This window comes from Nomascus leucogenys, chromosome 12, assembly GCF_006542625.1.
Source record: "Nomascus leucogenys isolate Asia chromosome 12, Asia_NLE_v1, whole genome shotgun sequence".
Lineage (NCBI taxonomy): Eukaryota > Metazoa > Chordata > Mammalia > Primates > Hylobatidae > Nomascus > Nomascus leucogenys.
The window spans coordinates 22393503-22420078 of NC_044392.1; the positions used below are offsets into that span (position 1 = coordinate 22393503).

General features: G+C 40.7%; 1 protein-coding gene across 1 annotated transcript in view; it reads right to left on the bottom strand.

The window, feature by feature from the left end:
• Positions 1-11957: 11957 nt before the first annotated feature.
• The window catches only part of SOAT1 (sterol O-acyltransferase 1), a 61215-nt gene continuing 46596 nt past the window's right edge, over positions 11958-26576 (bottom strand). The window contains exons 6-16 of the mRNA XM_030823927.1: positions 26231-26338; positions 24479-24761; positions 23589-23667; positions 22830-22911; positions 22126-22171; positions 20697-20826; positions 17788-17885; positions 16585-16683; positions 15644-15779; positions 14634-14779; positions 11958-12317 (exon numbers count right to left, since the gene is read on the bottom strand). Coding sequence (XP_030679787.1) covers positions 12261-12317; positions 14634-14779; positions 15644-15779; positions 16585-16683; positions 17788-17885; positions 20697-20826; positions 22126-22171; positions 22830-22911; positions 23589-23667; positions 24479-24761; positions 26231-26338 — 1264 coding nt within the window. The 3' untranslated portion in view covers positions 11958-12260. The remainder of the gene's footprint in view (positions 12318-14633; positions 14780-15643; positions 15780-16584; positions 16684-17787; positions 17886-20696; positions 20827-22125; positions 22172-22829; positions 22912-23588; positions 23668-24478; positions 24762-26230; positions 26339-26576) is intronic.

Genomic DNA, 26576 nt, shown 5'->3' on the forward strand with positions numbered 1-26576 from the left:
TGTCTCACCCCGGGGCTTCCTGCCGCGGGCGGGGCCAGGCCAGTGCGCAGGCGCCGGCGGGGGTTAGCTCGAGGGTCGACCCCTGTGGCCCGTGACGCACGCGGGTTAAGCAAGGGTCTTATAAGAGTTGTTTCCATCTTTCTAGCTTTTTGTTGTTGTTGCTTTGCATATTTTTCTTCCTCTTTCTTTCTCTTTTTCTTTCTTTTTTTTCCCCTGAGACAGAATTTCCCTCTTGTCGCCCAGGCTGGAGTTCAATGGCGCGATTTCGGCTCACTGCAACATCCACCTCCTGAGTTCAAGCAATTCCCCTGCCTCAGCCTCCCAAGTAGCTGGGACTACAGGCACACGCCACCGTGCCCGGCTAATTTTGTATTTTGTGTTTTGTTTTGTTCTGTTTGAGACGGAGTCTCGTTCTGTCGCCCTGGCTGGAGTGCAGTGGTGCGATCTCAGCTCACTGCCACCTCCGCCTCCCAGGTTCAAGCGATTCTCCTGCCTCAGCCTCCCGAGGGACTACAGGCGCGGGCCACCATGCACGGCTGATTTTTGTAGAGACGGGGTTTCACCATATTGGCCAGGCTGGTCTCAAACTCCTGACCTCGTGATGCGCCCGCCTCGGCCTCTCATAGTGCTGGGATCATAGGCGTGAGCCACCGCGCCCGGACGCTTTGCATATTTTTCTAAAAGCCAGACTCAGGGGGATGTTGGGTAATAAGAAACTCTGGGTCCCTTATTGGGTAAGCCGTCCAGTGCTTTACATTCCGGTCATGTCTTCCTTGGACCCTTAAACGCCAACCGCCAGAGCACAAGGAAGGCCTCCTGGGCCCAGATTTTTCACCCCCTTGGGGCAGGGAAGGAGGATTGAGGTTAGGTGGAACTAGCTCAGGTATAATCGTCGGGGCTTCTGGCGTGAAAACCTGCCCTCAGGAAAGAATACCATCAGCGTCCAGGTGCGGTGGCTCACGCCTGTAATCCCAGCACTTTCTTAGGCCGAGGCGGGTGGATCACGAGGTCAGGAGTTCGAGACCAGACTGACCAACATGGTGAAACCCCGTCTCTACTAAAAACAAAAATCAGCCAAGAGAGGTGGCGCGCGCCTGTAATCCCAGCTACTCAGGAGGATACGTCAGGAGATTCGCTTGAACCCGGGAGGCAAGGGTTGCGGTGAGCCGAGATGGCACCACTGCACTCCAGCCTGGGCAACAGAACGAGACTCCGTCTCAAAAAAAAAAAAAAAAAAAAAAAAAAGAGTATCGTCAGAGCCTTCGCACTGTACTGAGGCTCGGTTCGGTGAGGGATCGTTTCTTTTTTTTTTTTTTTTTGAGACGGAGTCTCGCTGTCGCCCAGGCTGGAGTGCAGTGGCGCGATCTCGGCTCACTGCAAGCTCCGCCTCCCGGGTTCACGCCATTCTCCTGCCTCAGCCTCGCGAGTAGCTGGGACTACAGGCGCCCGCCACCACGCCCGACTAATTTTTTTTGTATTTTTAGTAGAGACGGGGTTTCACCATGTTAGCCAGGATGGTCTCGATCTCCTGACCTCGTGATCCACCCGCCTCGGCCTCCCAAAGTGCTGGGATTACAGGCGTGAGCCACCGCGCCCGGCGGGATCGTTTCTTTTCTTTTCTTTTCTTTTTTGAGACGGAGTTTCACTCTTGTTGCCCAGGCTGGAGTGCAGTGGTGCCATCTCGGCTCACCGCAACCCTTGCCTCCCCGGTTCAAGTAATTCTCCTGCCTCAGCCTCCCTAGTAGCTGGGATTACAGGCATGTGCCACTACGCCCGGCTAATTTTGTATTTTTAGTAGAGACGGGGTTTCTCCATGTTGGTCAGGCTGGTCTCGAACTCCCGACCTCAGGTGATCCGCCTGCCTCGGCCTCCCAAAGTGCCGGGATTACAGGCATGAGCCGGATCGTTTCATATTAAGGCAGAGATGTAGTGCCAAATAAGGAACCACTGGGAGAAACCCAGCGTCTAGTTGCTTCCAGACAGGGAGGAAACTTTATCTTATTCAATCACCATATTCCTTAGCACCAAGTACAGTGCCTGGACAAACGAGAAAATCGGTTGGACAGTTCTCTTCTGTCTTGACAGAATTACGGCTATTTTCTGGTTTTGAGAGTAATAGCTGTGAGAAATTGGAGCAAAGCGTTCAAGTCTCCATAATCCCTTTGAACTCTTCCGATCAAACATGTTGGGTGTGTTAGCATTTTAGCCTTTAGCCTTACCTCCCCTGTTACCCTAATTTTTCAAAGAATTAAAATACACATAGTAGCATTATAGAGCACACAAAGTTATCCGTCTTTTGTATTCTTAACCTAGTTCAAAAAAATCCAAGTACAGTATTAAGAAAGCAGATAGAAATAAGTGAACACATTCTAGAAAAACATAAAGTATAATCTAAAGGATTTAGGAAGTGATTAGATCTGTGAGACATCAAAGGTCTCTTTTCTGTCTTGTGCTGTGGTACGGTGATCATACATAATGTCAGAGGAGTTTGAACCACAGCAACTCCATCTTGAATAGGAGCTGGGTAAAATAAGGCTGAAACCTACTTGGCTGCATTCCCAGATGGCTGCATTCTAAGTCACAGGATGAGAGAGCAGGTCATAAAGACCTTGCTGATAAAAACAGGTCGCAGTAAAGAAGCCAGCTAAAATCCACCAAAACCTAGATGGCCACGAGAGTGACCTCTGGTCGTCCTCACTGCTATACTCCCACCAGCGCCATGACAGTTTACAAATACCATGGGAATGTAGGGAAGTTACCCTTTATGGCCTAAAAAGGGGAGGAATGAATAATCCACCCCTTGTTTAGCATATCATCAAGAAATAACTATAAAAATGGGTAACCAGCAACCCTCAGTGCTCTCTATGGAGTAGCTGTTCTTTTTTTCTTTATTTTCCTAATAAACTTGCTTTGCACTGTGGACTCGCCCTGAATTCTTTCTTGTGCAAGATCTAAGAACTCTCTTGGGGTCTGAATCTGAACCCCCTTTCCTGTAACAATACCATTTACTGAGACTGGAAACAAAGGAGGAAGACCAGATTTGGAGGAGGGCTTTGGAGAAGGATCCGTTTAGGACTTGTGGATATATTAAGTTTGCAGTAAGACTGAGATATCTGGATGAGAATGAGAAGTAACTATTTGATTATACATTAATACATGGGTCTGAAGCTCTCAGCAAAGGCCTACTTTGTTAAAGTTGAACAGATGAGGCAGGGTGTGGTGGCTCATGCCTGTAATCCCAGCACTTTGGGAGGCTGAGGTGGGCAGATCATTTGAGGTCAGATAGAGACCAGCCTGATCAACACGGTGAAAACCTGTCTCTACCAAATACAAATACCAAATACAAAAATTAGCCTGGCGTGGTGGCACATGCCTGTAGTCCCAGCTACTCAGGAGGCTGAGGCAGGAGAATCGCTTGAACCCGGGAGGTGGAGGTTGCAGCACCATCGCACTCCATTCTGGGCGACAAGAGTGAAACTCCCTCTCAAAAAAAAAAAAAAAGTTGGATGAGTGGCTGGGTGTAGTGGCTCATGCCAGAGTCATCCCAGCACTTTGAGAGGCTTAGGCTAGAGGATGGCTTGAGGCCAGGAATTCGAGACCAGCTTGGACAACGTGGCAAGACCCTATCTCTACAAAACAACACAAAAAAGTTAATAGATGAGGCATAAACAAAAACAGTACAATAAGACTATCACTATCAAAAAATACAATTGCTACTCACAGGGTAACTCCTCTCCTAATTTTTAATTATACCGAGAATCCTAAAATGGAGTAAAGTAAAATACTATTAAGGTCTTTGATGGAAAATACCATAGCAAAATGTAAACTGAGTAGGTAAGAATCTTCGTAAACAGAAAACCTCAAGACATGTAAAAGTGATGGTCAGAGTCGATTTTTTTTCTTTTCTTGAGATGGAGTCTTGCGCTCTGTCGCCCAGGCTGGAGTGCAGTGGCATGATTTTGGCTCACTGCAACCTCTGCCTCCTGGGTTCAAACGATTTTCTGGAGCCTCGGCCTCCTGTGTAGCTGGGATTACAGGCACCCGCCACCATGCCCAGCTAATTTTTATATTTTTAGTAGAGAGGGGATTTCACCATGTTGGCCAGGCTGGTCTCAAACTCCTGACCTCAAGTGATAAGCCCACCTCAGCCTCCCAAAGTGCTGGGATCACAGGTGTGAGCCACCACACCGGGCCTCCAGTTAGCAACTTTTAAAAGCAGACACTTGAGAAGGAAATCTAAGCACTACTCAGCCACTTTCCAAGGGAAAGAGTAGCTTCTGGTATTGCTTCCACACAAGAAGGGCATCCCTAAAACTGAATGATGTCTGACTTGATCATTCAGTTCACACACGGGCATGCCTACAGGAAGAAATATGCTTTTGTATTGTTCATGTGTCTTCAGTGCATGGCACAGTATCTGACAAATGATTATGCAGTCTATGAGAATAAATTCATCTTTCTCATTGTACACTAAGTTGGGCATCTACAGAGAGCAAATTCAATGATCATGCCAACCTTGAGTATGCTACTGATTTCTCATAGTAAATTTACCAAGTTATATGCTTTATAAATCAGATGCATGAATTTGGTTGAGTCCAAATGATAGCCATCCAAGCCTAAAGTGACACAACTCTAAGCTTTCATAAATTCATCAGAAAAAATTCCAACACTATGGCTTTGCCCCTAGCAGCAATGAACAACAGCCACTGGGTCCAAGAAACGGGGGCAGAGTTAACTTCTGAAAGGATTTCCCCTTTCCCACTCCTTTGGCACTGCAGAGCCAGGTGGGTATAGCTAGGTCATCAAGAGTAACTAGAGAGTATTCCTTGACTGTTGCTATCATATGTGCTTCCACCAACAAAGTGTTGCAATGTCAAGTATTCCTCATAATAGGCTCCTATTACGAGTAGATTCTTCGCAGAAAGGGCATCTTCATCTGAGCTGCCATAACAGAATACCTGGGACTGGGTAATTTATGAAGAAGAGAAATTTGGCTGGGTGCAGTGGCTCATGCCTGCAATCCCAGCACTTTGGTAGGCCGAGGCGGGTTGATCACTTGAGATCAGGAGTTAAAGACCATACTGGCCAACATGGTGAAACCCCGTCTCTACTAAAAATACAAAAATTAGCTGGGCATGGTGGCCGGCGCCTGTAATCCCAGCTACTCAGGAGGCTGAGGCAGGAGAATCATGTAAACCTGGGAGGTGGAGGTTGCAGTGAGCCCAGATCACGCCACACACTCCAGCCTGGGCGACAGAACGAGACACTGTCTCCAAAAAATAGGCTGTCCTCATAACAGCACATTGGCAGTAGCTGAATCTTGGAGGAGACACATTCAAACGATAGCAGGAGGAAGTAACCCTATCTTGCTCCAAAACTGGTTTCCCTTAGTCTTAAGAGGCATACCTCCTAGCCAACTGCTTTTCACCTTTCATTAAAAATCTAAAGTCCATTTCTACCCATCGGAGGTAGAGCAATGCTTTCTTAGATACCTTCGCGGGTTTTTGTTTTTGAGACGGAGTCTCACTCTGCCACCCAGGCTGAAGTGCAGAAGCATGATCTTGGCTCACTGTAACCTCCACCTCCCAGATTCAAGCGATTCTCATGCCTCTGCCACCCAAATAGCTGGGATCACAGGTGTGTGCCACCGAGCCCAGCTGATTTTTGTATTTTTAATAGAGACAGGGTTTTATCATGTTGGCCAGGCTGGTCTCGAACACCCAAGCTCAAGTGATACACCTGCCTCGGCCTCCCAAAGTGCTGGGATTACAGGCACGAGCCACCACACCTGGCCCCTTCACAGGTTTTAAAAGGCCAAGAGCAAAAGGAATTAAGCAACAAATAACGGCCTCCAGAGAGAGAGGCGGCAGGAGAGTCACTATCACTGCATTTCTTGATGCAAATACAAAGTCACAATTGGGCCCCACAATTTATTTGTAACCTTTAACACAGTTCCCCTTCATTAGACTGGACAAGAAAGTCCTGGTCAGTTGTTTGCCTTCTCTTTTGGCTATATTCAGCATATAAAGTTGCCTGGTATCAAGATGAACAGCATTTATGTACATGAACCATACAGTTAATACTGAATACACTTGAAGTTACTTTTAAAAGAGACTTGGTTTCTGGCCGGGTGCAGTAGCTCATGCCTATATTCCAGCACTTTGGGAGGCCGAGGCAGGTGAATGACCTGAGGTCAGGAGTTCAAGACCAGCCTGGGCAATATGGCAAAACTCTTATCTCTACTAAAAAATACAAAAATTAGCCAGACATGGTGATGTGTGCCTGTAACCCCAGCTACTGGGGAGGCTGAGGCAGGAGAATCGCTTGAACCTAGGAGGCGGAGGTTGCAGTACGCTGAGATCATACCACTGTACTCTGGCCTGGGCAACAGAATGAGACTCTGTCTCAAAGACATAAAAAAATAAAAAATAGACTAGGTTTCTTCCAAATATATTTATCACATTCACATGTGCAGCATTTTGCCATTTTTGTATATTTTTAAATTAAAAAAAATTTTTTTTGAGACGGAATCGCGCTCTGTTACCCAGGCTGGATGGAGTGCAGTGGCGCGATCTCGGCCCACTGCAACCTCTGCCTCCCAAGTAGCTGGGATCACAGGCATGTGCCACCATGCCCGGCTAATTTTTTTGTATTTTTAGTAGAGATGAGGTTTCACCATATTGGCCAGGCTGGTCTCAAACTCCTGACCTTGTGATCCACCCACCTCGACCTCCCAAAGTGCTGGGATTACAGGCGTGAGCCACTGCGCCCGGCCTAAAAATTTTTAAGTTAATGCTAATACAACTCATACTAAACAAAGTATTGGTACCAGTGATCAGACAAGGACTTGCAGGGAGAGGAGGAAATAGCAATTCAGGAAAGTAACATACAAGAATGAATCAGAAAAGACATCTTTCACTATAGAAAAACCTTTAATAACAACTTCAGATTTACATGACCCTTCTGGTGCTCAGAACACTATGGATTCACACACGCGCTGGAAAGAAACAGACACAGGAATCGGCTGCACTACCCCAAATGGCAGAGTCTTGACTGGGGCTTCAGCTCCTTTCCCAATCCAAAATTGGCACCTTTTTCCACGGAAATTCAAAGTGCATTTCTAAATGATGGGGTGCATGAACTGTTTCAAAAGTATTTAAAAACAAACAGGAATTACAGCTTCCATTTCATTAAGGAAACACCACCACAAGGCATGGTGCAGTATCTACTAGCTTAAAGTGTATCACTCCATTAGGGCTTATTGACAGCAGAAATGTGAATGTAGTAATGTAGAAATCAGGAAGAGAGCACTTAAGAAAAAAACAGTACAGAAGTTTTAAAGTTTTTTAAACTTTAATAATATGCTTGACTAATATAGTCAAAAGTGATATGCACTCGTGAAATTAACCCATTTTCTGAAGTCCAAATTAGCTATTAAAGTCTTTATTTACCAAAAACATATAAGGATTTAGTACACTATATAGATTACATAGCTTTCCTACCAACCTAAAGCTTATCAACTTTATTACTGTCTACTGATTTTCAAACTAGGCATTAAATTTAGGTTGGGAAAGAAGTGACACACTCTGTTTCAACTAGGGTAGTTGCATGTTATCCTCTCTTTAAACCGGGCTTATATGTAATTTTTTTTTGAGACAGGGTCTCGCTCTGTTGCCCATGGCTCTGAAATGGAGGGAACTGGGACATAAATGTTTTGAGGAATAAAGTGGTGTGATCACAGGTCACAGGTCGCTGAAGCCTCCATCTCCTGGCGTGAAGCCATCTTCCCACCTCAGCCGACTGAGTAGCTGGGACTACAGGCGTGCACCACCATGCCTGGCTAATTTTTGTATTTTTTGTAGTGACAGGGTTATGCCATGTTGCCCAGGCTGGTCTCAAACTTCTGAGCTTAAGCAATCCTCCTGCCTTGGCCTCCCAAAGTACTGGGATTAAAGGCATGAGCCACTACACCCAGCTATATGTAACATTTTATTTCAACAGAGGGCCAACACTGTATTACCTGATAGAAACTTTAATAATGATAAAAAAGTCAAATCCTTATATAAACTTCACCCAAAACATTCACTTTGGCAGGGAGCATGGCTCATGCCTATAATCCCAGCACTTTGGGAGGCTGAGGCTGGCAGATCATGAGGTCAGGAGTTCAAGACCAGACTGACCATCATGGTGAAACCCCATCTCTACTAAAAATACAAAAATTAGCCGGGCATGGTGGCAGGCACCTGTAATGCCAGCTACTCGGGAGGCTCAGGCAGGAGAATCGCTTGAACCCAGGAGGCAGAGGTTGCAGTGAGACGAGATCACGCCACTGCACTCCAGCCTGGTGACGAGACTGTCTCAAAAGAAACAAACAACAACAACAAAAAATTCACTTTATTCCTCAAAACATTTATGTCCAGTTCCCTCCATTTCAGAGCCATAAAGCCTAGAGATAAGACACATAAAATACCCAGAACAGACCTTTCTGTGTATACAGTGTATGTATATATACCATATGTAGCATTGCTATGTAGTATTACATAAATTACATGAAATTTTGCATAAGATTAGTAAGCAAGTCACTGAAACTTTATTAACAATAAGTGTGGGCCTGGCATGGTGGCTCATGCCTGTAATCCCAAAAGCTTTCAGCAGTGGGAGGTTTGCTTGAGGTGAAGAGTTTGAGACCAGCCTGGGCAACAGAGTGAGACCCCCATCTCTAAAAAAAAAAAAACACAAATAAATTAGCTGGGTGTGGTGGTAGGCACTCGCAGTTCTAGGTACTCCAGAGCACTATTTGAGTCCAGGAGTTTGAGACTGCAGTGAGCTATGATCACGCTACTAACACTCCAGCCTGGGCAACAGAGTGAGACCCTGTCTCTTTAAAAACAAAAAGTATGAGCTATCTTCCATTAAAAAATTGATTCTGGAGCAAGGAGCCAGGAGCCGTGGCTCACACCTGTAATCTCGCACTTTGAGAGACTGAGGCAAATAGATCCCTTGAGTCCAGGAGTTTGAGACCAGCCTGGGCAACATGGTGAAACCCTATCTGTACAAGAAAAAAAAAAAAAAAACTGGCCTGGGCGACAGAACAAGACTCTGTCTAAAAAAAAAAAAAAAAAAAAAAAAAAAGGCAGCCTCAGTTTTCTAATTAAATTCTAACATGAGGCAAGCAACTTTACCTGCAAAGTTTTAGTATGTGAATCTACCAACAAACAAAACAAAATTCCATTTTGTATCATTATCCAAGACTGAGAATAAAAGGATCTAACAAATTCATCCTCACACACAAAGGTACTAGAAGGTCAAGTTAGAGATCTAATGAGAAAGTGATATACACCCTACATAATTGTTCTGTTGGTTAATATGCCCAAAATAATAGTTACTATCATTACATCTTACAGAAACAAAAACTTTAAGCTTATTACTTTTCAGAAGGAAAAAAGTATCCTATAACTGAAAATAATTTTCGCCACATTAGCAAAATAGAAAAAATAAATCTTCCTGAAACATTACCAAGAGATTTTAGTTTTTATTTGTTTAAAGAGTACGGGTGGCGGTTTCAAGAAAAGACTTTTGCTAAAAGCAGCTAGCAATAAGATTATGGCTATCAAACCAGTTTCTTTCATAGAAAGTGACCATTCCTTGAAGTCCTACTGTTTTTGAAAGTTTCTTAGAACAGCCTCAGCATTCTAAACAGTCTGTAGTTCTACATATTTGTTGTCGCAATCTTGGGCAGGAAAATCACTAATAACAGGAAACAGAGGCCACGCACGGTGGCTAACGCCTGTCTTCCCAGCACTTTGGGAGGCTGAGGTGGGCAGATCACAAGGTCAGGAGTTTGAGACCAGCCTGACCAACATGGTGAAACCCCATCTCTACTAAAAATACAACAATTAGCTGGGCGTGGTGGCATGGGCCTGTAATCCCAGCTACTCAGGAGGCTGAGGCAGAATAGCTTGAACCAGGGAGGCAGAGGTTGCAGTGAGCCGAGATTACGCCACTGCACTCCAGCCTGGGCAACAGAGCAAGACTCCATCTCAAAAGCAAACAAACGAACAGGAAGCAGAGAGTTTTTTGAAAAATAGCCTCGATCAATCCAACAAATACAGTATTCAGAAACACTACAGAGCAACAAAGTCTTCTCATAAGAGTCATATTTATAGTATTTCTTAACAGAAATATAAACCTAAGAATTCCATTCTCTAGATTCAAAAGATTGGCTTGCTCATAACCAGGTCTCAGAGCAATCTATTCCTAATATATTTAAAATGCAGTTGTAAGTTCAAGAGACTGATTCATTTTAATTTTAAGAAAAATGTCAAGAATTACAAGCCATATTCAAGCAAACCAGTTAGGAGGTTATGATTCCATTACAATCACAATACTGTTGTGCAGAACATTACTGCAGGAACATGCAGAGTACCTTTTTAAAAATAAGCTCCTCTGAGGTGTATTTGTGTCTGCTGAAGTTGGATTTAATGTTTGAAAATTACCTAAACTCATCTGGACCAGTGGTATCATGAGTAAGATACGTGATTAAGCTGGATACTTGGGGTTCAAATTAAGTTGTGACTATTAAGAAACTCTACTTACCTTCTTGTGAGACTCAAACTGACTTTAAAACAATTCCGAACAATACCAAGAGAGCCTCTCAAGTGGCTGTTCCCAGTAACAACAATCATTTAAATAATTCATAAATCTTTCTATGAGTGGAAAGTTGAACGAGATGGTCTCTGATGCCCCTTCCAATGCTCAATCTTTACAATCATACCTCATACATACAAACAATTCCTACACACATTGTATTAGAAATGGGAATCTTATAAAATGGAAGTATTACATAATAGAGTACATTTTCTTGAAACCAATCACATATTAATTTATTCCACCTAAAAACATACTAGCGTTAAAAGTATAACTGAGCAAATGCAGAAGCCAGCTTCTGGATTCTTAATGATCACTTTAATATGAGTGGAGGTGATTAATACTTATGTTACAGACTCACTAGTCTGCAAAATAATTCAAGATAAGTCAATATTTATTAGACGATAAAATAATTGTTCCAAAGGATATTTCTAAATAACTTCAAAGAAGTTACCATAAAGTTAAAAAGGAATATCTTCCATGTTAAGTTTGTGATAAAATAATTTAAACACATGATTGACTCTACAAATCTTTTTTACAAATTACTTCAGAAGTTATAAGAGGAAATGTTTTTCTTTTTCCTCTGCTATCTCTTATTTTTTCCTTCCTACTTCTGATCCCCTTAATATACAGTATTATTGATGTAAACTCAAGAATTCATGGTAAAAGGCATCTTTTTGCTTCACAGAAATCATGACCTATAGAGAAAACAAGGTAAAAACTAAGGAAAATTGAACATTGAACTTTTTTCAAAAAAATTACAAAATAGGATGTATAACATTATCTTTGGAAAACAGACATTTTCTTTCTACTAGATATAGCAAAAATCATTCTACATTTTTTCTTCCCCAATTGCATGTTCAATTAGCATACATTCCAACAGTGTGCATGAAAAAATTTCTAAGCCAGAGGTATTTAAGTGATTTCTTTCTAAGTGTTTTGGCTAATTCAGTGGCCAAGAAACTATGATGTTTATTCTCTGATTGGACGGAGTCAAGAAACAAAACAGGGCCGGGCGCGGTGGCTCAAGCCTGTAATCCCAGCACTTTGGGAGGCCGAGGCGGGCGGATCACGAGGTCAGGAGATCGAGACCATCCTGGCTAACACAGTGAAACCCGTCTCTACTAAAATACAAAAATTAGCCGGGTGTTGGCGGGCCTGTAGTCCAGCTACTCAGGAGGCTGAGGCAGGGAATGGCGTGAACCGGGAGGGGAGCTTGCAGTGAGCGAGATTGCGCCACTGCACTCCAGCCTGGGCACAGAGCAAACTCCGTCTCAAAAAAAAAAAAAAAAAAAAAAAAAAAAAAAACAGATACAATTACTAAGGGATAAAGCTGATATGACCCAGCAACAATCTGTCATTACTTCAGCTATTAGTCGGCCTTCTCCCCCCACCCAGCCCCCCAAAAAAAGTTCTGCTCTGCTTAAGTGTACAAGACTCCAGTGAACTTCCAACAGCTTTGCTTCAAGTGACCTAGGAATGGACTGAGTCATCTGTAAAGCCTGGAGTGGTCCAAATAACACAGACAACTTCAGTAGCAACTGGAAACAGCTGGCTCCAAATCAGGGAGATACCCAATCTTCAGTGACAAGGAGGAAACAAAGTCCAAGCTTCTAAAACACGTAACGACAAGTCCAGGAACGTGGCCGGACATAATCCAAAAATGTGGGCTGCAGTGGGGAAAAATAAGAATGGAAAAATAATTTATTTGCGTAGAGTAGAGGAGGTATGGAGGTAGGTGGGGGATGTTAACATGATACATTGTACATCTCTAAAATGCCTCCCACCATTTCAATAACCCTCAAGGTATAAGCAGCTCACTAATTCAGAAGATGTTCAGTACTTTTATCTATGACACAGATTTATTTATTTTAGATGCTTCACATAAAGCTTTTAAAGTCCAGTAAACTATACACAATTGTGTGGACTTTGACCAGTTTCTAAATAGGCACTATTTCTTTCTGTATCTTTTATTTTAGCACAGCCCTACTTTTACTACCTTAAAATCTAAATGGTGGTTAAGGATGACAAATATATATATATATGTGTGTGTGTGTGTATATATATATATATATTTATATTTATATATTTATTTATATATTATATCTATACTAATATGTACTAATATTTAGTACCTATATATACCACCATTTAGATTTTAAGGCACTAAATATTAGTATATATTAGCATATATATAATATATAAATATATATAAATTAATATATAAATATAAATGTTATATATATATAACCACCATTTAGATTTTAAGGTACTAAATATTAGTATATATATAATATATAAATAAATATATAAATATAAATATATATTATATATACACATATATAAATGACTAACATATACATACATGACATATATATATATAAATGACTAATACAAGGTTTAAAATTACTGAACTATCAAAGGAGGAGCAAATGAAGCACTACAAAAGTTCAGAAATAGGAAAGAGAGGGAAGCAAGCATTTGAAAAATCATCATGGAAGATGTGGCATCCAAACTGGATTTTGATAGGAGAATAAAATCTGACATGTGGAATCCAGGTGACCAGGGACAGTCAAGAGCAATTACTTCAGAAGAACAAAGGAGATTAATATGAAATAAAGAGGGAGAGTTGAGGCAGCCTAACAGACATAGGGTACACAGAAAGAGGGGAAGCTTTGGAGAGGAAACTGATTAATTTCATTACGGACATTTTCAGTTACAGATGCCTACGAGAAATACCCAGGAAATAAATAAAAAAGGCATCCCCTCCAAACCCAGAAGGTTGTAGGGATTGAATGAATTATTAGTAGGGCCACCAAATTTAGCAAATACAAGTACAAGATGCCTAGATGAACTTGAGACAAATAGCTCTATCTGCCATATTTTTTGTAATTTACTGAAAAAAGCAGAATATAGGACATTTGGGGTCTTCTAAGAAATCCAATACAGGAGGCAGGACAAAAGTATTAAATACAAGAAATACACAAATACACAAAAAGCCTGGCAATCCTACTTCTTAGGGTGTTTCCATCATGAAATTCTATCCATAACTATAAGCAGTACTTTCGGCTAGTGCTAGTAGATCTAATTAACCAGATCACATCAATTAAATTAACCAGAGTGTTTGCTGGAAAATTCCTATGTCCTATACTGTGTTACCTGAAAATAAAATTCTAAAAAAAAAACAAAACCATCCTCCTAAAATCTGTACCCATGTATAGCTAAAAACTAAAGTCCTAAGAATAAATGAAACCTGAATATAATTACCAAAAACCAAAAACAAAAATAGAATCAAGAGAAATGGAAGGATCTAAGTGTTGTCCAATATTTTTACAAGAGTTTATTTAGAAGAAAGAGGTTTAAAAAAAAAAAAAGGTATGTTTTAGGTGGTGGTAGTAAGGACATACATGGCATTAGGAAAACCCTGGAGAATACTTAGAAGGGGCTGGCTGGGCGCGGTGGCTCCAGCACTCTGGGAGGCCGAGGTGGGCGGATCATGAGGTCAGGAGATCAAGACCATCCTGGCTAACATGGTGAAACCCCATCTCTACTAAAAATACAAAAAATTAGTGGGCATGGTGGCATGCTCCTGTAATCCCAGCTACTCGGGGGCCGAGGAAGGAGAATCGCTTGAATCCGGGAGGCAGAGGTTGCAGTGAGCTGAGATTGCGCCACTACACTCCAGCCTGGGTGACAGAGTGAGACTCTGTCTCGGAAAAAAAAAAAAGTAGAAGGGGCTGAAGAAAAGGCAGTAAAAGAAGAAAACCAAAAGCTAGGAGAGTTAAATGTGAAGAAAACTAAACGAAAGGAAAAACTTCAAGTACGATAAGATCAGATCATAAACTAATGCTTTTACTCCTCATTTCCCTCTCTTTAACACTAATTCATCATAATCTCCACTACTATCCTCCTCAACATTGCCCACCAACTCTCACAATCAGAAAATAAACAGGTTCTTTTGCACTCCAACCAGGTCGGTGACTCACATTTTTCAGAGGACAGTGCTGACGTGCATACCACTCTTGAGAATAAAAGCAGAGTAAGACTCCATTGCCCAAGAAAAGAGAAGTCCACATCAGAACATTCCAAATTGGCTTTTTCCGACTATCATTGACAATGAAGTTGAAAGCCACTAAAAACAGGAAGGCAACAAAGAAATACAGTTATCAGAGGTCAGAAGTTCGAGACCAGCCTGGCCAACATGGTGAAACCCCATCTCTATTAAAAATACAAAAATTAGCCAGGCGTGGTGGTGTGTGCCTGTAATCACAGCCACTCAGGAGGCTGAGGCAGGAGAATCACTTGAAGCAGGGAGGCAGAGGCTGCAGTGAGCTGAGATCATACCACTGCTCTCCAGCCTGGGTCACGAGAGTGAAACTCTGTCTCAAAGAAAAAAAAAAAAGAAAGAAAGAAATATACAGGTATCAAAACATAATTTATCAGAAGATGAGGGGCCTCAGGTATCTGCTGTTATTTAATAATCACAGTGAGCAACAACTGTTTATATATTTTTTTATTCTGGTCACTGTTTCTATAAAGACAAATAAAGCTTCAGTGTTAAAATCAGTAACTTACAAGAAATCAGTGTTTTCAGAACATGTGTATATATATTTCATGGAATTAGAATATTCATATTCCAACTTTTCCCTCTCTACTCACTCAAAAACTTGTCAGTTTTCTAGGGGGTGCATACCGACAATGTTTACGAATGGGAAAGCTGTTTATATAGATAACTTTTATGACCTACCAAATCAGTGTTATCAATGGTCTTCATGAGGTTACCTAGTTCATTTCCCTACTTCAAAGTGTAAACATCTTGAGACAGAGCTGTGTATAATTATTCAAAGTCAATATTCTGACCATCTGATAAACAAGTACTACCTTAAAATGTTACTACTACTATCTAGTTCTCCTACATTGATTTTATAGTTTCCTTTCTATCTGGTTTTCTTTTTTAGCATAGTACCCAGTACTCACAGCATGCCAAGATACTTACTTCCAAAGAACATGAAGAGCACGAAGAGCACGGGATAGAAAAAGCTCAAGCAAACAGCCAAGGCATATTCATGTACTACAGCAGATACAGCAAAGACAGCTAACATGGCAGCAGATTTGAATCTCTTGGAGAAAAACTAAAGAAAAAGGAAAACATTACAAAGTAATTTTTAAAAATTTAAAGCAAGCATGAATTATATAGGATGATTGGAGAGATACAAATCCACACAAAGGTGTTTCTCACAGAAAAGTGTTTCTCAGCCGGGCACGGTGGCTCACGCCTGTAATCCCAGCACTTTGGGAGGCTGAGGTAGGCAGATCACCTAAGGTCTGGAGTTCAAGATGAGCCTGACCAACATGGAGAAACACCATCTCTACTAAAAATACAAAATTAGCTGGGCATGGTGGTACATGCCTGTAATCCCAGCTACTTGGGAGGCTGAGGCAGGAGAATCGCTTGAACCCGGGAGGAGGAGGTTGCAGTGAGCCGAGAACATGCCATTGCACTCCAACCTGGGCAACAAGAGTGAAACTCTGTCTCAAAAAAAAAAAAAAAAAAAAAAAGTGTTTCTCTACCTTTAACCAAAAAAGAATGAAAAAGACCAAAGGGAGATTATTTGTTGGCAATGAGATTCATAAGAAACTATCCCTTATTGATGGATCATTTCAACTCCAACAATCTCCATGCATTCTTACTTTGTTATGTAAGATAAAATTCAGAGCAAAAGAAACAGTATTAGACCTACTACTGTACACAGTGGTTTCTAAGCAGTACCATTCAAAGCAGGTTTCTAGATGTAAATTTCTCAAAAGAAAACTGGATACTATTACCCTTTCCTCATGAGCAATTAAATATAACTTCTTCCAGCTGTATAATACTCATACTTTCTGAAAAAGAATCTCGATTTCATAAATAATATCAACTTCAACCTTGCTACTTACCCACAGAAAGTCCTTGTAAGCATAGTAATATAGCCAGTCATGGACCACCACATTCCAGGTTCTATAATAGTTAGAGTATGACGTGGAGTTCCACCAATCCTGAGGGAAAAAGTAAAGGTATAAAACACACACACACCCCACTGGAAAGCAAATCCCCCTGACCTTCCCAAAGAACACATGTAACAGAAAAATCAAAGTATACTGTGATAAACTGTTGGTTCATACACTGATGAGAGAAAAATCTTCAAAGGCATTTTGGTTATTAGTGTTGAATATGACATGAATTCTCGTACTATATATGATTTAGTTCCTAGGTTCCTACAGAACACATAGAATCATTTAAATCTAATGTTCATCTAAACAGCAATCAGTAAGCCCCACCCCCCTTACCTTGCTAGAATGTCATGAGAAAATTCTATGGTCATGAAGACGAGAGAGTGCTAACACTAGAGAGCTGTTTGGTGGTTACCATAAATGGCAAAATTACCCAAAGAGTGAGATGGTGGCTACCTCAAAGTCCTGGTATCCCTATAAATATTTCTTGCTCCCAATTTTAAGATCAGATGAATGAAATCAGATATCTAAAATCTGCAATCCACACTTAAAGTTTCTTTGAGAAAAAAGGTGGTAGACTTGAAGTGTTGCCAAAAACAATCAAAACTCAAAGACAGCTTTAGGTAGGGTTAAAGAATGCTATGAGCCATTCTGACTCTAATTCTATAGCTTAATTCCAACTTTAGAAGCATAAGGATACTATCTGAAGCAAAATTAATACCTTTCAAAACAAAAGAGGGAAAAGTTATTTCCCTCGTGAACTGCTCAATTGTCTTAAATGGAATAATTTGCTGAGGTCATTATTACAGAACTAGACGGTCCATTTCAAATGAATGAACACTCGGAAGTCTCATGGTGTGCTCTGAACAAACAGTTTCCTACTGGAATCACCAATATATCCTTGCAGGATCCAGCAGAAACCATGTGCTTATGTTAAGGGAGCAGATATTAGAGACAGAAGAAAACACAAGGTTATGCTAGTTATATCTGTAACTGAATTTCAGAAAATATTGGCAAAACTTGTAGAAAAGAAAATTATTTCACAATGTTTGTGTGAAAGGCTGGTGACATTAGACAACAATGTCGAAATACTAATAATGAAGAAGATAATAAAATGTGAAAAGAAAGCTAAGTCTAAGTATATACTACCTTATAGAACATCCTGTCGCCAAAGCGTAACATCTCAGCAAAGGCATTGAGCCAGCAGTGCAAAAAGGCAAAAAAAGTAAGGAAGAGAATCAGCACACCTAAAAATGAGATTAACAATATTAGCAGTCTTTCCAAATAGCTCACATGCCAAGCAACAAATTATATCCCATCATTTTATTTAGCTGGGATTATTTTGTAAAATATAAGTTATTATTCCAGTTTACCCATTCCAGAGATGATATACTTTTAGAGTTAATTATCTTAATTTTAAAACAGTAACTTCCTTCAAAGTGGGTTCAACAAATGACATTACCCAGTCTGGCTTTTTTTTTTTATTTTTTTTTTGAGACAGAGTCTTGCTCTGTCGCCCAGGCTGGAGTGCAGTGGCGCGATCTCGGCTCACTACAACCTCTGCCTCCAGGGTTCAAGCAATTCTCCTGCCTCAGCCTCCCAAATAGCTGGAACTACAGGCATGTACCACCACACCTGGCTAATTTTTTGTATTTTTAGTAGACACCGGGTTTCACCATGTTGGCCAGGCAGGTCTCGATCTCCTGACCTCGTGATCCACCCACCTCGGCCTCCCAAAGTGCTGGGATTACAGGCGTGAGCCATTGCACCCAGCCTACCCAGTTTGTTTTTAAGAAATGCCTAGATATATGGCTTAACTTAGTACCCAAGGCCCTTTAAAAATCTGGCCCCCATACCCCCCTCTTAAACAATTGTTTAAAACTGGGAGAGACTTTGCCCCCTCTCCCCCACAGGACATTTGAAATTCTAGAGACTTTTTGTTTTTAAAAGACAGGGTTTCACTATGCTGCCCAGGCTGAACTTCAACTCCTGGGGCTCAAGTGATCCTCCCACCTCAGCCTCCAGAGTAGCTGGGACTACCGGTGCAAGCCACTGCACCAGTGCTGTGACAACTGGAGGAGAGGGAGTTGTGCCACTGGTATCTAGTTGTTAGAGGCCAGGATGCTGCTAAACAGTTTATGCTACAATGCAGAAGAATGCCACTCCAAACAAAGAATTAACCAGTCCAAAATGTTAATAGTGACATGGATAACATTCTAAACATATCTCCAATGATTCTACCCTCTAAGTGTTGTAAACATCATCCACAACTGGATTTATGCCATTCCAGAATGCTCCATGCCCTTGCATCCATCCCACTACCTAGAATGACCTTTCCACCAACTCTCTGCCAGGCAAATACCCACCTATTTTTCAATACCCAATATTAAATGTTATCTCTAATATGAAACAAAGGCCATAAGCATTTTGTTTATCCTACTTATGTAGTGCATGTTACAATATATTATAAAATATCCATTTATATGTCCACCTCTTTCACTCATTTATTGAAAAATATATATTTATAGAGCATCAACTATGTACCAGACAATATGAGAGAGACTTGTGATTGACTATAAAACACAATCCTTGATCTCAATAACTTTGCAGCTAGTGAGGAAGACACTCAAGTATGTAACACATATTCTATTTTAGGGACAGATACAGAGTTCATTCAAATAAGTCTTGGGGCCGGTGAGGGAAGGTTATTGGAAGAGGAATGCAAGAGAAGAAAAGAAAGGGAAGGTGATTGACAGAAAACATTACCAACATTCAATGAGTAAAGAAAAGAGGAAAAGTAAGGGAAACTATAAAAGCTCCCAGACTGTAAAGATAATACATGTCTTGTTCACTTCTGAGTCCTCTGCACCCAGCATAGTAATAGGTACCCACATATCTCCATAATAGACAAAAAAATGCAATAAATAAATTTAAGAAATCAAGGTATGGCTGGAAAGACAGGAGAAAAATAAGAAATAGCAGCAAAAGGCCGAGCATGGTGGCTCAAGCCTGTAACCCCAGCACTTTGAGAGGCTGAGACAGGAGGATAACTTGAGCCCAGGAGTTTGAGAATGGCCTGGACAACATGGCGAGACCCCATCTCTCCAAAAAATAAAAACTTAGCCAGGCATGGTGGCATGCACCTGTAGTCCCAGCTACTGAGGCGAGAGGATCACTTGAGCCCCAGAGGTCAAGGCTAGTAAGCCATGATCACACCACTGCATTCAGACTGGGTGACAAAGAGAGACCCGGTTTAAAAAAAAAAAAAAAAAAAAAAAAAAAAGCAAGAAAACAGTGACAAGAGAGATTTCAAAATGTGGTCAGCAGCACCCAATGCTTCACGGAGGTCAACTTGGATAAGGGGTAAAGTACATCTTAATCCATCCACTGGATTAGAAAATGGAGGTTACTAGTAATTTCAACAAGGGGCATTTAGGTGGCTTGGTGGAATCAGGAGCAAGATTACAATGAACTGAATAGCGAACAGGAAGACACAGCATGAATGTGGACTGTCCACTGTCAGAGAAAGGTACAACTTGAGTGAAAGCCATAAGATGAAAGACTAACCTGGCCGGGCGCGGTGGCTCACGCCTGTAATCCCAACACTTTGGGAGGCCGAGGTGGGCGGATCACATGGTCAAGAGATCAAGACCATCCTGGCCAACATGGTGAAACCCCGTCTCTATTAAAAGCACAAAAATTAGCTGGGCGTAGTGGCACACGCCTGTAATCCCAGCTACTTGGGAGGCTGAGGCAGGAGAATCGCTTGAACCCGGGAGGCAGAGGTTTCAGTGAGCCAGGATTGTGCCACTGCACTCCAGCCTGGCAACAGAGCAAGACTCCATCCCCAAAAAAATAAAAATAAAAAAAATAAAGACTGACCTTAGACTGGATGAAGGATACTTCATTTATAAAGTAGATGTAAAAGAGGTCAAGATGGGTATAGATGTATAGAAGTTTAGATGAAAAAGTAGGCAAAGCAAAGGTGCTCACAGGCAATAGCTTTCTATTTACCTCGTGAATTTATGCATGACCAAATTAACAAGTACCCACGTTACCTGGCAAGATGGAGTTAAATACACACAGGACCAGAACACGAGCGCTGAAGGGCTCCTGTTTGATATTCCGAAACAAGGGGGCACAAAGCCTTTCAAAGATGTAGTACACATAGAAAAAGCAACCAAAGACCTGGAACATAACAGAGACAGAATTATAATAATGATGGCTTAATAAGATGGAAGGCGATTTTTTTCTCTCCAAAAGAAAGTACAGATGTGACCCTTAAAGTAACGTTCGCATATGTATTCCATTTAACACTAGTACATAAGACTGCTATAATCCTTCAGGGAGATTACTCAAGCCTAGTTTCTACCATCACTTTTCCTAACCCTTTACCAAATGATATTTTTAAAAGAGCTCTTACTCTTAGAACCTGTTTTTCCTGCTGCTTAAAACCCGTAACATGGCTGGGCACAGTGGCTCACACCTGTAATCCCAGCACTTTGGGAGGTTGAGGCAGATGGATGACTTGAGGTCAGAGTTCGAGACCAGCCTGGCCAACGTGGGGAAACCCTGTCTCTACTAAAAATACAAAAATTAGCCAGGTGTGGTGGCAGGCACCTGTAATCCCAGCTACCCAGGAGGCTAATGCAGGAGAATCATTTGAACACAGGAGGTACAGGTTGCAGTGAGCCAAGATTGCATCACTGCACTCCAGCCTAGGTAACAGAGTGGGACTCCTTCTCAAAAAAAAAAAAAAAAAAACCCATAATGAAAGAACTTACTTCATAAATGGGCATTTGATTGAGACAATAATTTAAAATGGGATATTCCAGGATTAATGATTCTGATGGAGGTGGGAGGAGGAATGGGGAAGAGTCAGATTATACCCACATACATATACACCTCCCCCGAAAAACAGGAAGGGGGAAATTAATGCTTAATGAAATAACGAATTAGAATTACTTTATAAAATAATACATTCTTTTTTTTTTTTTTTTTTTTTTTTAGATGGAGTCTTGCTCTGTCGCCCAGGCTGGAGTGCAGTGGCATGATCTCAGCTCACTGTAACCTCCATATCCCAGGTTCAAGCAATTCTCCTGCCTCAGCCTCCTGAGTAGCTGAGATTACAGGTACATGCCTCCACGCCAGGCTAATTTTTGTATTTTTAGTAGAGATGGGGTTTCACCATGTTGGCCAGGCTGGTCTCGAACTCCTGACCTCGTGATCTGCCCACCTAGGCCTCCCAAAGTGCTGGGATTACAGGCGCGAGCCACTGCGCCCAGCCTAATATATTCTTTTATTAAAGAAAATTACTTTTGATGTTGGCAAAACACACACCATTTACTGTACTGGAAACAGTTTAAAAGACTGCATAATGTCAACAGAAAGCATTCTTAGCTCCCAATTAAAGTAGATTATATTATTATCATAAATATGAATCCCCATCCCCTAATCAACATACCTTAGGCAGTTACAAAAACTTACCTGTGCAAACTTCATAGCGACATAACCCCATCTTACAGTGGGATTCCTGAAAAAGAAAGAAACAAAAATAAGGTTTCTAAATAAAGTAATTGAACTTGAATAAAGACCCTCACAATTAATGTTTTTTGGTCAGGTGCGGTGGCTCACACCTGTAATCCAAGCACTTTGGAAGGCAGTGACCAGGAGTTCGAGACCAGCTTGGCCAATATGGTGAAACCCCATCTCTAATAAAAATACAAAAAAACTAACCGGGAGTGGTGGCACACACCTGTAATGCCAGCTACTTGGGATGCTGAGGCAGGAGAATCACTTGAACCTAGGAGGCAGAGGTTGCAGGGAGCTGACATAGCACCACTGCACTCCTGGGTGACAGAGCAAGACTCCCATCTCAGAAAAAAATAAAATTAATTAATTAATAAAAAAAATTAAAAATAATAAAAATTAATAAAAATAAATATAATTAATGGTTTTACACAAAGCAACATCATTTATGACCATATGAAATACTTTATAATTCTGTCAAGAATTACTATAATCAAATTAGACTTCTCTACTCACCATTTGAGGCTTCCCAGGTCAGACAGAAAATGAAAACTCATTCTATATTTTCGATGTCCCTACATGAACTGGCCCGTTTACCTATCCCACCTCACTCATGCCACACTTTTGGTGCTCACCACATTTCTGCTTCATAGTACCATTACCTGGGATAGCTGTCACGGTAGATAAGGGTAGGAGCAAATAAGAAGTACAAATACTGGTTGACTGTAGGTATTGGAACAGTGCCTAGAAAAGGAAAACTATAGTTAGAGCAAAGGCTCTCTGATTTTTCACAGCAAAAATAAGGGTGGAATATAAGGAAGCACAGAACAGGGAAGAATAAAATGACTTATCAGCTGGTTTTTTCCTGATCTCCGGAATGACTTCTTATTCTTGCACGAATTGAATATTACCAATCTCTTTAAACCAAGTTATTCCTGTGACTGAGATAACTTCTAGAGTGTGAAGCAACAATTTGCAAAGAATAGGCAGGCACAGGTGTAATGAGGCTATTAACATTCCATAAAAATAATGCAAAGTTACAAAAGATAATCAATTTTTTACAATTGTAGGTTCAAGGGCAAAGCAGGAATAGTCAGGAAACAATGAAGTGGTCCTCAAAATCAGTATGGATCATATATATTTGAAATAAAACACAACCTCTACATTATATAATGTGACATCCCAGTAAACAACAAAGGGTGAAATATCCAGCCAATAATCCTTTAAACTAATGAAATTACACAAAGAAAAGAAAAAGAGAGAGAAAGAAAAAGAAAAAGAGAGAGGGAGGAAGGAAGGAAAGAAGGAAAGAAGGAAGGAAAGAAGAAGAAAAGGAAAGAAGGGAAGGGAAGGGAACGAGGTGGGGGGAGAGGAGGGGAGGGGAGGGGAGGAAAAAATAACGAACAAAAGAAATTACATACTTGATTTCTCCTTAGCTGAATTTAGTACCCGAGGCACGTTCTCTCTGACAAATGAGTGGGCCTTCATTACAAAACGAATCTACAAAAGCAGGAGGAAAAAGACGTCTGTTCAAAGAAAGTCTCCTGCAAGTGTCCTTTCCATTAGCCAAATGCATTATAGATGGCCAATAAAGTCAGAAAATCCTGATGAGTGTATAAACAAAATAAAACCTTTATCATATAGTTACATGACAAAACAATGAATCTGACATTTCAAAAGTGAAGTTTTTAATTACGAAAATATTTTATAATTTAAATGACTTTTACAAAAAGTATTCAGGAACAAAATCTTGATGCATCAAAAATATTTCAATGTGGCTCGGCGCAGTGGCTCACGCCTGTAATCTCAGCACTTTGGGAGGCCGAGGCAGGCGGATCATAATGTCAGGAGTTTGAGACCAGTCTAGCCAATATGGTGAAAAACCGTCTCTACTAAAAATACAAAAATTAGCCGGATGTGGTGGCGGGCACCTGTAGTCCCAGCCACTTGGGAGGCTGGGGCAGAAAAATCACTTGAACCTGGGAGGCGGGGATTGCAGTGAGCCGAGATGGTGCCACTGCACTCCAGCCTGGGTGACAGAGCGAGACTCCATCTCAAAAAAAAAAAAAAAAAAAAAAAGTTCAACGTAATTTATTTTATTTATCAAAATTCAGAGAACATGGAAGCTAGAATGAAACTTAAGAGGTGAGATGATTCTAGTTTAACAATTTTACAGATAATGGCAAAAGGAACAATATATGAAAATTTATCCAAGTTAATACAGCTAAAAATAATAGTATCAGTATGTCATCATCATTATTATTATTTTAGCCGAGGACAGCATCGCCTTGGGTAACACTTAAAACCTTACCTGCTCAAATATAATGATGAACCGGGAAGCTGGTGGCAGTGTATATGCTAACACAACATATGTTGGTCCAAAACCTAGAACTCCAATCTGGAAGATCATGAAAAGAAAGCCATGGAAGAGAGAACGGATCAGTGGATGAGAACTCTTGCTATAGCCAGTGGCCCAATGTTGAAACAGAAAATAGGGAACTGAAAATGTAGACAGGAACATGATCCACCAGGTCCAAACAACGGTAGGAAATTTGCCAAAAGCATAAGACAGGAGGCTGAACTCAAGCACCAGCCTGGGGAGAAAAGGTACAGAAAAAGAACATAGAGGTGAATTTTTAATATACACTGAGTTCACAGAATTTAAAACTTTCAAACACCAAACTTTCAACCTTAGGAAACACCACAACATTAATACGCTGAAGTCATGGATGTAATAGTTCTGCTAGTTAGAGATCTGCTTCTAACCATCTGCTTTATAATATATATATATATATATATCAACAATATGTTCTTTAGAAACAAGTTTTCTAAAAGCCCTAAGATAAATAGTCTTCAAACTTAAGATATCTAAGATAATTGGACTTTGAACTTCTGAAAGATTAGATTCTCACATTAATTTTTTAACCGAAAATATTCTATGGAAAATATTCAAACAACAATCATTCTTATGTACAAAAGATGATTTTTCAGAAGAAATAGGTACAATTTAAAAATCTGTTAATATACTATACCATTATCTCCAAATTTAATTTTCAAAAAAAGCACATAATTCAATCCATGATTACCACACTGTCATTTTTTAACCTACAATTTGAGTTTTAAAATTTTGAGATCGGGTCTCCTTTGCACCCAGGCAGGAGTGCAGTGGCACAAACACAGCTCCACTGCAGCCTTAACCTCCCTGGCTCAAGCAATCCTCCCATCTCAGCCTCCTGAGTAGCTGGAACTACAAGTGTCTGCCAACATGCCCAGCTAATTTTTAAATTTTTTGTAGAGATGTTGCCCAGGCTGGTCTCCAACTCCTGAGCTCAAGTGATCCTCCCGCCTCGGTCTCCCTAAGTGCTGAGATTACAGGCACGAGCAACCACGCCTGGCCTACAATTTGACTTTCACATTAAAAAGAAATATCAAATTTTTCAACCTTCAATTCCAATAAGCTACTTGTTTTAAGTAACCATCTTAAATAAAGACAATCAAAAAGTTAATAAATCATATACAGTTATCCCTCCCTATACACGGGGGATTGGTTCCAGGAAAGTGTGCAGACACCAAAACTTATGCAAATTCGAGGCCCACAGTTGGCCGCATGGAACCCACAGATATGAAAAATCTGCCATTCTTGTATGTGTGTTTCACATCCTGGAATACTCTAGATCCCAATCTGCCTTTGCTTGCAGATGTAGAACCCATGGATACAGAGTGCTAAACATATTGATTGAAAAAATTCTGCATATAAATGGACATGCACAGTTCAAATCCGTGTTGTTCGTAGGTCAACTGTGTACAAAGTTCTCCCATTTGGGAAAATAACCTAGAAACTACTGATTATGGTCTATTCAAATAAACCATTTTAAAAATAAAAGTAGTGTAACTTCTAATTTTCTCCATCAGTTAAACTTTTCAGGGCAGAGGAATATCACCCTCAAATCTGCTGCTTTAGGATTTCCTGAAGCAATTTAATCAATTTACCCTTTACCAAAATTTAGTGAAAACCCCAACTTCTCATGCATCAACTAGCCAGCCATCTTTTTTGTTGTCTTACCTTCCTTCATCAATGTAATCTACTACAAGTGTGCTGAGGATAAAGAGAATGAGGAGGGCGATAAACATGTGATATATTGTTCTGATGTGGTCCACTTCAAGCAGCTCACTGTAAATGTAGTTCAAACAAAACAAGTTAATAATGTATATTTAAATTTAAAACACCATATAATAAAGTCTTTTCTTAAAGCGTTAACTTAAAGCAGTTGAGAAGATGCTTAATCCACTCTCCAAAAACATCTCAAAAAAGAATGGTCTACATTCTTTAAAACCTACCAGAAATGGATGTTTTCTAAGTAAACAAAGGCCATTCACTAAAAACAGGAAACAAAGAAACTATTTCAAAT